Source organism: Thalassophryne amazonica, unplaced genomic scaffold, assembly GCF_902500255.1.
Source record: "Thalassophryne amazonica unplaced genomic scaffold, fThaAma1.1, whole genome shotgun sequence".
Lineage (NCBI taxonomy): Eukaryota > Metazoa > Chordata > Actinopteri > Batrachoidiformes > Batrachoididae > Thalassophryne > Thalassophryne amazonica.
Genome location: NW_022986322.1, coordinates 108,357 through 121,893, shown reverse-complemented (window position 1 = coordinate 121,893; position 13,537 = coordinate 108,357). Strand labels below are relative to the sequence as shown.

General features: G+C 45.1%; 1 protein-coding gene across 1 annotated transcript in view; it reads right to left on the bottom strand.

Annotated features, from left to right (window-relative positions):
* Positions 1–211: 211 nt before the first annotated feature.
* LOC117506057 (lethal(3)malignant brain tumor-like protein 4) overlaps positions 212–13,537 on the bottom strand; it is a gene marked incomplete at its 3' end in the record, with an annotated part of 42,574 nt that continues 29,248 nt past the window's right edge. Inside the window, exon 5 of the mRNA XM_034165582.1 lies at positions 212–395. Within this exon, the coding sequence (XP_034021473.1) occupies positions 212–395 (184 nt within the window). The remainder of the gene's footprint in view (positions 396–13,537) is intronic.

Sequence of the window (13,537 nt, the reverse complement as noted above, 5' to 3'; positions counted from 1 at the left end):
TAATATATACATATATATATACACACACATACATACAAACAGGTCTCCTGAATCATACACCTGGAACTGAAACCTGGTCTACTGTTTTCTGGTCCAGTATCTGCCCCACAGATCCACTTATTATTAAGTGTTAATGTCAGAAGCCACGAGTCATGCACACAGCGAACACGCTGTGCGATGTCTTCCAGAACACCAACAATATTGTACTCACACGTAGAATTAATGTCCCAGATCAAAGGCTGTGGCTGACAATATTTACCTTTAGGTGGGTGGAGTTTATGGTTGTTTTCTTTACACCAGCCAGGTGGTCGAATATCTGGTGAATCAGCATTTACCCAGAAGTCATAGCACTCTGAATAGCCATCAATATGAAGACGCAGGCGGCATCCAATCACCTGCCACGGAGACACAGAAGACTGATGAAAACAATCAACCGGTCAATCACGAATTGATGATTCCACATGATTTTAGCAAATATATAACATTTCTGTACATTTAAAATTTAATCTGAAAAAGAAAACCATCAGGTGGGACAGAGAGCTGGACAGCTAAATCGTAAATGGACTGCATTGATGAAGCGCTTTTCCATCTGCATCAGATGATCAAAGCGCTTTACAATTATGCCTCACATTCACCCATTCACACAAACACATCGATGCAAAATTCCGTGCTTGTTGCTCGCTCCAGAGTGATGACACACCAGGACCAAATCACATCAAAGCTGCCTCAAGATGCCTCACATGACTAAGGTGTAACCTCACCAACCAGCCTGACCAATCACAGCGAGGGGACAGTGGTCAGGAAAAAAACTCAGCCCTCTCGCCTGACTAATCACAGCGAGAGGACAGCAATCACAAAAACTCAGCAACCCGCCTGACCAATCACAGCGAGAGGACAGCAGTCAGGAAAAACTCACGAACACGCCTGACTAATCACAGCAAGGGGACAGCAGTTAGGAAAAACCTCTGCAAGACTCCTCACAAATCACAGCGATGGGACAGCAGTCAAGAAAAACTCACAAACCCACCTTACCAATAAAAGCAAAGGGATAGCAATCACGAAAACTCATCAACCCGCTTGACCAATCACAGCGAGAGGACAGCAGTCAGGAAAAATTCACTAACACACCTGACTCATCACAGCGAGGGGACAGCTGTCAGGAAAAAACTCAGCAACCCGCCTGACCAATCACAGAGAGGGGACAGCAGTTAGGAAAAACTCACAAAACCACCTGAGCAATATAAGCAAGGGGATAGCAATTACGAAAACTGATCAAGCCGCCTGACCAATCACAGGAAGAGGACAACAGTCAGGAAAAACTCACCAACATGCCTGACTAATAACAGCGAGGGAGCAGCCATCAGGAAAAACTCAGCAACACTCCTGACCAATCAAAGCGATGAGACAGCTGTGAGAAAAACTCACCAACACGCCTGACTAATCACAGCAACGGGACAGCCGTCAGGAAAAACTCACGAACATGCCTGACAAATCACAGCGAGGGGACAGCGGTCAGGGAAAAGACACCAACACGCCTGAATATTCAGAGAGGGGACAGCCGTCAGGAAAAACTCACCAGCATACCTGACTAATAACAGTGAGGAAACAGCCATCAGGAAAAACTCACAAACACGCCTGACTAATCACAGCAAGGGTACGGCCATCAGGAAAAACTCACCAACAAACCTGACCAATCACAGCGAAAGGACACCGGTCAGGAAAAACTCACTAACACGCCTGACTAAACACAGCGAAGGGACAGCGGACACCCCTGACTAATCAGAGCAAGGGGACAGTGGTCAGGAAAAACTCACCAACACACCTGAACAATCAAAGCGTGGGAACAGCGGTCAGGAAAAACTCACCAACAACATGAATAATCACAGCGAGGGGACAGCGGTCAGAAAAAACTCACCAACATGCCTGAACAATTACAGCAAGGGGACAGTGATCAGGAAAAAACTCACCAACCTGCCTGACCAATCACAGCGACGGAACAGGTGTCAGGAAAAACTATTCAACGTGCCTGACCAATCACAGCGAGGGGACACCCATCAGGGAAAACTCACCAACCCACACGACAAATCACAGCGAGAGGACAGCGGTTAGGGAAAAAAAAGTCCCCAACAGGCCTGAACAATCAACAGCAGGGGACAGCCGTAGGGAAAAACTCACCACACACCTGACGAATCACAGCAAAGGGACAGCCCTCAGGAAAAACACACCAACCACATGACCAATAACGCGAGGGACAGCCCGTCAAAAAATCAGCAAGACTCCTGACCAATCACAGCGAGGGGACAGATGTCAGGAAAAACTCACCAGCATACCTAACTCATCACAGCAAGGGGACAGTTGTCAGAAAAACTCACCACAAACTGACAAATCACAGCGAAAGGACAATGGTCCAGGAAAAAATCACTAACATGCCTGACTAATCAGAGCGAGGGGACAGTTGTCAGGAAAAACTCACCACAAACCTGACAAATCACAGCGAAAGGACAATGGTCAGGAAAAAATCACTAACATGCACTGACAAATCAGAGCGAGGGGACAGCGGTCAGGAAAAACTAACCAACATGCCTGACCAATCACAGCAAAGGGACCAAGCGGACACCCCTGACCATCACAGTGAAGGGACCGCTGTCAGGAAAAAATCACCAACATGCCTGAGTAATCACAGGCAAGAGGACAGCCGTCAGGAAAAACTAACCAACACCACCTGACTAATCCAGCGAGGGACAGCGATCAGGTTAGGAAAAAGTCACAACACACATGACCATGACAGCGAGGGGATAGCGTCAGGAAAAACACTCGCCCACATGCCTGAACAATTACAGAAAGGGAGCAGCCATCAGGAAAACTCACTAACCTGCTGACCAATCACAGCGACAGAACAGGTGTCCCGGAAAACTCATCACGCGCCTGACCCGTCAGGAAAAACACACAACCCCACATGACGCAATCACAGGCAAGGGACAGCCGTCAGGAAAAAAATCAACAAGACTCCTGACCAATCACACTGAGGGCACAGCTGTCAGGGAAAAATCACCAACACACCTGACTAATCACAGCGAGGGGACAGCGATCAGGCAGGAAAACGTCACCAACACACATGACCAATGACAGCGAGGGGATAGCGGTCAGGAAAAAAACTCGCCCCACACGCCTGAACAATTACAGAAAGGGACAGCCATCAGGAAAACTCACTAACCTGCCTGACCATCACAGCGACAGAACAGGTGTCCGGAAAAACTCATCAACACGCCTGACCAATCACAGCAAGGGGACACCCATCAGGAAAAACACAACAACCCACATGACCAATCACAGCGAGGGACAGCCGTCAGGAAAAAAATCAACAAGACTCCTGACCAATCACACTGAGGGGACAGCTGTCAGGGAAAAGTCACCAACACACCTGACTAATCACAGCGAGGGGACAGCGATCAGGCAGGAAAACGTCACCAACACACATGACCAATGACAGCGAGGGCATAGCGGTCAGGAAAAACTCGCCCACACGCCTGAACAATACAGAAAGGGGACAGCCATCAGGAAAACTCACTAACCTGCCTGACCATCACAGCGACGGAACAGGTGTCCGGAAAAACATCATCAACGCGCCTGACCAATCACAGCAAGGGACAGCCGTCAGGAAAAAAATCAACAAGACTCCTGACCAATCACACTGAGGGGACAGCTGTCAGGGAAAAGTCACCAACATGACTGACTAATCACAGAGGGGACAGCCATCAGGAAAACGTCACCAAGCCACATGACCAATCACATTGACGGGACAGTCGTCAGAAAAAACTCACCAACACACCTGACAAATAACAGCGAGGGGACAGCGGTCAGGAAAAACTCATAAACCCACATGTCCACTCACAGTGACGGGACAGCTGTTAGGAAAAACTCACCAACCCACATGATCAATCACAGCGAGGCGACAGCTGTCAGGAAAAACTCACCAACAAGCCTGACTAATCACAGAGAGGGTACAGCCGTCAGGAAAAACTCACCAACAAACTGACCAAGTCACAGCAAAAGGACACCAGTATGGAAAAAAATCACTAACATGCCTGACTAATCAGAGCAAGGGGACAGCGGTCAGGAAAAACTAACCAACATGCCTGACCAATCACAGCGAAGGGACAGAGGTCAGGAAAAACTCACTAACACGCATGACTATTCAGAGCAGGGGACAGCGGTCAGGAAAAACTAACCAACACGCCTGACCAATCACAGCAAAGGGACAGCTGTCAGGAAAAACTCACCAACACGCCTGAACAATCACAGCGAAAGGACACCGGTCAGAAAAAACTCACTAACACGCCTGACTAAACAGCACAAGGGGACAGCGGTCCAGACAAACTCACCAACATGCCTGACCATTCACAGTGAAGGGACAGCTGTCAGGAAAAACTCACCAACATGCCTGACTAATCACAGCGAGGGGGCAGGTGTCAGGAAAAACTCACTACCAACATGAACAATCACAGTGAGGGGACAGCCATCAGGAAAACCTCACCAACCCACATGACCAATCACAGCGAGGGGATAGCGGTCAGGAAAAACTCGCCAACACGAAAGAACAATTACAGAAAGGCGACTGCCAACAGGAAAAACTCACTAACCTGCCTGACCAATCACAGCGATGGAACAGGTGTCAGGAAAAACTCATCAACGCGCCGGACCGATCACAGCAAGGGGACACCCGTAAGGGAAAACTCACCAACCCACATGACCAGTCACAGCGAGGGGACAGCGGTCAGGAAAAACTCACAAACCCACATGCCCACTCACAGTGAGGGACAGCTGTAAGGAAAAACTCACCAACCCACATGACCAGTCACAGCGAGGGGACAGCGGTCGGGAAAAACTCGCCAACATGCCTGACCAATCACAGCAAGTGGACAGCGGTCAGGAAAAACTCACAAACCCACATGCCCACTCACAGTGAGGGGACAGCTGTAAGGAAAAACTCACCAACCCACATGACAAGTCACAGCGAGTGGACAGCTGTCAGGAAAAACTCACCAACATGCCTGACCATTCACAGTGAAGGGACAGCTGTCAGGAAAAACTCACCAACATGCCTGAGTAATCACAGCAAGAGGACAGCCATCAAGAAAAACTAACCAACACACCTGACTAATCACAGCGAGGGGACAGGTGTCAGGAAAAACTCACTACCAACATGAACAATCACAGTGAGGGGACAGCGATCAGGAAAATCTCACCAACCCACAAAACCAATCACAGCGAGGGGATAGAGGTCAGGAAAAACTCGCCAACACGAAAGAACAATTACAGAAAGGGGACTGCCAACAGGAAAAACTCACTAACCTGCCTGACCAATCACAGCGACGGAACAGGTGTCAGGAAAAACTCATCAACGCGCCGGACCGATCACAGCAAGAGGACACCCGTGAGGGAAAACTCACCAACCCACATGACCAATCACAGTGAGGGGACAGCTGTAAGGGAAAAAATCAACAAGACTCCTGACCAATCACAGTGAGGGGACAGCTATCAAGAAAAACTCACCAGCATGCCTGACTAATCACAGCGACGGGACAGTTGTCAGGAAAAACTCACCAACCTACCTGACCAATCACAGCAAGTGGACAGCGGTCAGGAAAAACTCACAAACGCACATGGCCACTCACAGTGAGGGGACAGCTGTAAGGAAAAATTCATCAACTCACATGACCAGTCACAGCGAGGGGACAGCGGTCGGGAAAAACTCGTCAACACGCCTGACCAATCACAGCAAGTGGACAGGTTCAGGAAAAACTCACCAACACCCCTGAGTAATCACAGCGAGAGGACAGCCATAGGAAAAAAACTCACCAACATGCCTGACTAATAACAGTGAGGAAACAGCCATTAGGAAAAACTCACCAAGCCACATGACCAAACACAGTGAGGGGACAGTCGTCAGGAAAAACTCACCAACACTCCAGGCTAATCACAGCGAGGGGACAGCGGTCAGGAAAAACTCACAAACACATCTGACCAATAACAGCGTGGGGACAGCCGTCAGGAAAAACTCACCACCCTACATGACCAATCACATTGAGGGGACAGCCGTCAGGAAAAAACTCACCAAAACGCCTGACTAATCACAGCGAGGGGACAGCTGTTCAGAAAAACTCACCAACATGCCTGACCAATCAGAGCAAGGTGAAAGCCATCAGGAAAAACTAACCAACACGCCGGACTAATCAGACTGAGAGGTCAGCCATCAGGAAAAAAACTCACTAACACTTCAGGCTAATCACAGCGAGGGGACAGCCGTCAGGAAAAACTCACCAACACTCCAGGCTAATCACAGCGAGGGGACAGCCGTCAGGAAAAACTCACGAACACATCTGACCAATAACAGCGAGGGGACAGCCGTCAGGAAAAACTCACCACCCTACATGACCAATTACATTGAGGGGACAGCCGTCAGGGAAAACTCACCAACCTCCCTGACCAATCACAGCGAGGGGACAGCTGTCAGGAAAAAACTCACTAAAACGCCTGACTAATCACAGCGAGGGGACAGCTGTTCAGAAAAACTCACCAACATGCCTGACCAATCAGAGAAAGGTGAAAGCCATCAGGAAAAAATAACCAACACGCCGGACTAATCAGACTGAGGGGTCAGCCGTCAGGAAAAAGCTCACTAACACTCCAGGCTAATCACAGCGAGGGGACAGCTGTCAGGAAAAACTCACGAACACATCTGACCAATAACAGCGAGGGGACAGCCGTCAGGAAAACCTAACCAAAACGCCTGAAAAATCACAGCGAGGGTACAGTCGTCAGGACAAACTCACCAACAAACCTGACGAATCACAGAGAAAGGACACTGGTTAGGAAAAACTCACTAACACGCCAGACTAATCAGAGCGAGGGGACAGCGGTGAGGAATCAATCAAAATTGAGTAAAAGAATAAGGTAGAAAGTAAATTTTTCAGTGGCAATATAAAACAAGCCTGGGAAGGTCTAAATACACTGATGGGCAAATCCAGTAAGAAATGTGATGCTCTTACAACCATTAATCAATGTTTTGTTGATGAGTTAAACCGTTTCTTCTGTAGATTTGGTAAAGTGGATGATAAACAGGAATAAAATCTTCCAGCAGGAGCTCCCACAGCTATCACTGAGGATGACGTGGCTAAAAGTCTTTCTAAACTGAAGCCAAACAAAGCCACTGGCCCAGATGGCCTGAAAGCCCGTCTACTCAAAGACTGTGCTCCTCAATTAAAAGGAGTCTTTTCCAGATTGTTTAATTCCCTTCTTGTCACAGGAGTGCCCAAATCTTGAAAATTCTCCATAATAAGGCCTATACCAAAAAAGCCAGGGGCAAGCAAACCTGAAGATTTTCGGCCCATTGCCATAACCTCCATATTATGTAAAACTATGGAGAGAGTGTTAGTTGACGTCCTGACGTGAACTAGACCCTCTGCAGTTTGCCTATAAGAGGGACAGAGGTACTGATGATGCCGGATTGATCTTGCTGGACATGATCTCAAAGCAGCTTTCACTTGCTAAAGCATACACTCGGGTTTTGTTTGTAGACTTCAGTGCAGCTTTTAATTCTATGAAATTACATATTCTTCTGAAAAGGCTGATTTAAATGTTGAAAAGGGCCTGATGCTCTGGATCAGAGACTTTCTGTCTTGTCGCCCTCAAAGAGTTTGTGCTAACAACATTCTGTCAGGAGAGCTCATCATAAGCACTGGCTGCCCACAGGGTAGCGTTCTTTCACCTCTGCTATACTCTCTTTTTACAAACGAATTTGCAGTTAATGACACAAACTTTAAACTGATTAAATACGCGGATGACATGGCCCTAGTCAGCCTGCTACAGAAGTGTGACTCCTCTGGTGAAGCCTCCTATCTCGCTCACATTAAGGCTCTTGAAGCTTGGTGTCTCGACAGTCAGCTGGAAATCAATGTGTCTAAGACAAAGGAGCTTGTTTTTCACACAAAGCAAGAACTGACCGTGCAGCCAGTTTCACTCGATGGCCAGCTTGTTGAAACGGTTGAAACTTTTAAATATCTTGGTACAGTTCTTGATAGTCACTTGAGCTTCTCTGAAAACACTGATTTTATCTTTAAGAAATGTTCACAGCGACTCAGTCTTCTCAGAAGACTGAGTTGTCTTGGTGTTAATCTGCAGATTTTAGAGCTTGTGTATTCTGCACATATTGAGAGTATCAAATCAAAATCAAATCAATTTAATTTATATAGCGCCAAATCACAACAAACAGTTGCCCCAAGGCGCTTTAGATTGCCAAAGCCATACAATAATTACAGAAAAACCCCAAAGGTCAAAATGACCCCCTATGAGCAAGCACTTGGTGACAGTGGGAAGGAAAAACTCCCTTTTAACAGGAAGAAACCTCCAGCAGAACCAGGCTCAGGGAGGGGCAGTCTTCTGCTGGGACTGGTTGGGGCTGAGGGAGAGAACCAGGAAAAAGACATGCTGTGGAGGGGAGCAGAGATCAATAACTAATGATTAAATGCAGAGTGATGCATACAGAGCAAAAAGAGGTGAATAAAAAGAAACAGTGCATCATGGGAACCCCCCAGCAGTCTAAATCTATAGCAGCATAACTAAGGGATGGTTCAGGGTCACCTGATCCAACCCTAACTATAAGCTTTAGCAAAAAGGAAAGTTTTAAGCCTAATCTTAAAAGTAGAGAGGGTGTCTGTCTCCCTGATCTGAATTGGGAGCTGGTTCCACAGGAGAGGAGCCTGAAAGCTGAAGGCTCTGCCTCCCATTCTACTCTTACAAACCCTAGGAACTACAAGTAAGCCTGCAGTCTGAGAGCGAAGCGCTCTATTGGGGTGATACGGTACTATGAGGTCCCTAAGATAAGATGGGACCTGATTATTCAAACCCTTATAAGTAAGAAGAAGAATTTTAAATTCTATTCTAGAATTAACAGAAAGCCAATGAAGAGAGGCCAATATGGGTGAGATATGCTCTCTCCTTCTAGTCCCCGTTAGTACTCTAGCTGCAGCATTTTGAATTAACTGAAGGCTTTTTAGGGAACTTTTAGGACAACCTGATAATAATGAATTACAATAGTCCAGCCTAGAGGAAATAAATGCATTAATTAGTTTTTTCAGCATCACTCTGAGACAAGACCTTTCTAATTTTAAAGATATTGCGTAAATGCAAAAAAGCAGTCCTACATATTTGTTTAATATGCGCTTTGAATGACATATCCTGATCAAAAATGACTCCAAGATTTCTCACAGTATTACTAGAGGTCAGGGTAATGCCATCCAGAGTAAGGATCTGATTAGACACCATGTTTCTAAGATTTGTGGGGCCAAGTACAATAACTTCAGTTTTATCTGAGTTAAAAGCAGGAAATTAGAGGTCATCCATGTCTTTATGTCTGTAAGACAATCCTGCAGTTTAGCTAATTGGTGTGTGTCCTCTGGCTTCATGGATAGATAAAGCTGGGTATCATCTGCGTAACAATGAAAATTTAAGCAATACCGTCTAATAATACTGCCTAAGGGAAGCATGTATAAAGTGAATAAAATTGGTCCTAGCACAGAACCTTGTGGAACTCCATAATTAACTTTAGTCTGTGAAGAAGATTCCCCATTTACATGAACAAATTGTAATCTATTAGACAAATATGATTCAAACCACCGCAGCGCAGTGCCTTTAATACCTATGGCATGCTCTAATCTCTGTAATAAAATTTTATGATCAACAGTATCAAAAGCAGCACTGAGGTCTAACAGAACAAGCACAGAGATGAGGTCCACTGTCCGAGGCCATAAGAAGATCATTTGTAACCTTCACTAATGCTGTTTCTGTACTATGATGAATTCTAAACCTGACTGAAACTCTTCAAATAGACCATTCCTCTGCAGATGATCAGTTAGCTGTTTTACAACTACCCTTTCAAGAATTTTGAGAGAAAAAGAAGGTTGGAGATTGGCCTATAATTAGCTAAGATAGCTGGGTCAAGTGATGGCTTTTTAAGTAATGGTTTAATTACTGCCACCTTAAAAGCCTGTGGTACATAGCCAACTAACAAAGACAGATTGATCATATTTAAGATCGAAGCATTAAATAATGGTAGGGCTTCCTTGAGCAGCCTGGTAGGAATGGGGTCTAATAAACATGTTGATGGTTTGGATGAAGTAACTAATGAAAATAACTCAGACAGAACAATCGGAGAGAAAGAGTCTAACCAAATACCGGCATCACTGAAAGCAGCCAAAGATAACGATACGTCTTTGGGATGGTTATGAGTAATTTTTTTTCTCTAATAGTTAAAATTTTGTTAGCAAAGAAAGTCATGAAGTCATTACTAGTTAAAGTTAATGGAATACTCGGCTCAATAGAGCTCTGACTCTTTGTCAGCCTGGCTACAGTGCTGAAAAGAAACCTGGGGTTGTTCTTATTTTCTTCAATTAGTGATGAGTAGAAAGATGTCCTAGCTTTACGGAGGGCTTTTTTATAGAGCAACAGACTCTTTTTCCAGGCTAAGTGAAAATCTTCTAAATTAGTGAGACGCCATTTCCTCTCCAACTTATGGGTTATCTGCTTTAAGCTACGAGTTTGTGAGTTATACCACGGAGTCAGGCACTTCTGATTTAAAGCTCTCTTTTTCAGAGGAGCTACAGCATCCAAAGTTGTCTTCAATGAGGATGTAAAACTATTGACGAGATACTCTATCTCACTTACAGAGTTTAGGTAGCTACTCTGCACTGTGTTGGTATATGGCATTAGAGAACATAAAGAAGGAATCATATCCTTAAACCTAGTTACAGCGCTTTCTGAAAGACTTCTAGTGTAATGAAACTTATTCCCCACTGCTGGGTAGTCCATCAGAGTAAATGTAAATGTTATAAGGAATGATCAGACAGAAGGGAGTTTTCAGGGAATACTGTTAAGTCTTCTATTTCCATACCATAAGTCAGAACAAGATCTAAGATATGATTAAAGTGGTGGGTGGACTCATTTACATTTTGAGCAAAGCCAATAGAGTCTAATAATAGATTAAATGCAGTGTGGAGGCTGTCATTCTCAGCATCTGTGTGGATGTTAAAATCGCCCACTATAATTATCTTATCTGAGCTAAGCACTAAGTCAGACAAAAGGTCTGAAAATTCACAGAGAAACTCACAGTAACGACCAGGTGGACGATAGATAATAACAAATAAAACTGGTTTTTGGGACTTCCAATTTGGATGGACAAGACTAAGAGTCAAGCTTTCAAATGAATTAAAGCTCTGTCTGGGTTTTTGATTAATTATTAAGCTGGAATGGAAGATTGCTGCTAATCCTCCGCCTCGGCCCGTGCTACGAGCATTCTGACAGTTAGTGTGACTCGGGGGTGTTGACTCATTTAAACTAACATATTCATCCTGCTGTAACCAGGTTTCTGTAAGGCAGAATAAATCAATATGTTGATCAATTATTATATCATTTACCAACAGGGACTTAGAAGAGAGAGACCTAATGTTTAATAGACCACATTTAACTGTTTTAGTCTGTGGTGCAGTTGAAGGTGCTATATTATTTTTTCTTTTTGAATTTTTATGCTTAAATAGATTTTTGCTGGTTATTGGTAGTCTGGGAGCAGGCACCGTCTCTACGGGGATGGGGTAATGAGGGGATGGCAGGGGGAGAAAAGCTGCAGAGAGGTGTGTAAGACTACAACTCTGCTTCCTGGTCTCAACCCTGGATAGTCACGGTTTGGAGGATTTAAGAAAATTGGCCAGATTTCTAGAAATGAGAGCTGCTCCATCCAAAGTGGGATGGATGCCGTCTCTCCTAACAAGACCAGGTTTTCCCCAGAAGCTTTGCCAATTATCTATGAAGCCCACCTCATTTTTTGGACACCACTCAGACAGCCAGCAATTCAAGGAGAACATGCGGCTAAACATGTCACTCCCGGTCCGATTGGGGAGGGGCCCAGAGAAAACTACAGAGTCCAACATTGTTTTTGCAAAGTTACACACCGATTCAATGTTAATTTTAGTGACCTCCGATTGGCGTAACCGGGTGTCATTACTGCCAACGTGAATTACAATCTTACCAAATTGGCGGTTGGCGGTGTACACGGGGCTTCTGTTTAGAACTACGCTTCCTCCTCACAGTCACCCAGTCGGCCTGCTTTCCCGGCTGCTCGGGATCTGCCAGGGGGTAACTAACGGCGGTTAAGCTACCTTGGTCCGCACCGACTACAGGGGCCTGGCTAGCTGTAGAATTTTCCACGGTGCGGAGCCGAGTCTCCAATTCGCCCAGCCTGGCCTCCAAAGCTACGAATAAGCTACACTTATTACAAGTACCATTACTGCTAAAGGAGGCCGAGGAATAACTAAACATTTCACACCCAGAGCAGAAAAGTGCAGGAGAGACAGGAGAAGCCGCCATGCTAAACTGGCTAAGAGCTAGTAGCTGCGCTAAGCTAGCGGATTCCTAAAAACACGCAAAGTGAATAATGTGTAAATAATTTAGAGGTGATTCAGCAGAAGGAGTGCTTTAGTTAAGGCACGTGAAGATTACACTGTGAAACAAATCGTTATCTAGGTAACTAGATCAATCTAACTGCGCAGATTATACAGCTAACAGATACAGAAAAACACTGCTGTGCTCCGGAACAGGAAGTGATACAATACCGCAGTATTTTAACATTTCATCTTTGTGTTTGGTCACTTGAGTTGTAAATGTAAGGACAAATTAAATAGAATTGTAAAAATGACGGGGAAAATTGTGGGAAAACCCCAGAAGACTCTGGCCCACATTTACACTGACAGGATGAGGAGGAAAGCTGAGAGAGTCCTGGCAGACAGCTCTCATCCTCTGTCCTGTCAGTTTGAGCTCTTGAAGTCTGGGAGGCGCTACAGAGCTCCTCTGGCCAAAGGTTCTTTCAAAAAATCTTTTATACCAAATGCCGTCACCATAATGAACTCAAAAAAGTGACCACTCCACAAATTAAACCTGAACTGCTTTACTTCTGTTTTATTTGATTTTATTAGATCTTACTGTACGTTTTATTTATCTTACTAGGTCTTATTCTATTTCTTCTTTTACTTCCATGTATTTTATGTATCTTATTTTTGTTTTATTCGTGTGTTTGTATGAATGTTTTATGACTGTTTTTTTGTCTTTTTTGTGCTGTGAGCCAAAGACAATTTTCCACATCAGTGGACAATAAAGAATTATTCTATTCTATTCTATTCACAGCGAAAGGACACCGGTCATGAAAAACTCACTAACACTCCTGAGTAAACACAGCGAAGGGACAGCAGACACCCCTGACTAATCAGAGTGAGGGGACAGCGGTAGGCAAAAACTCACCAACACGCCCGACCAATCACAGCAAGGGGACAGCTGTCAGGAAAAACTCACCAACACATCTGACCAATCACAGAGAGAGGACAGCGATCGGTAAAAACTCAGCAACACGCCGGACGAATCACAGTGAGGGGTTAGCCGTCAGGAAAAAACTCACTAGCACGCCTGACAAATCACAGCGAAGGGACAGCTGTCC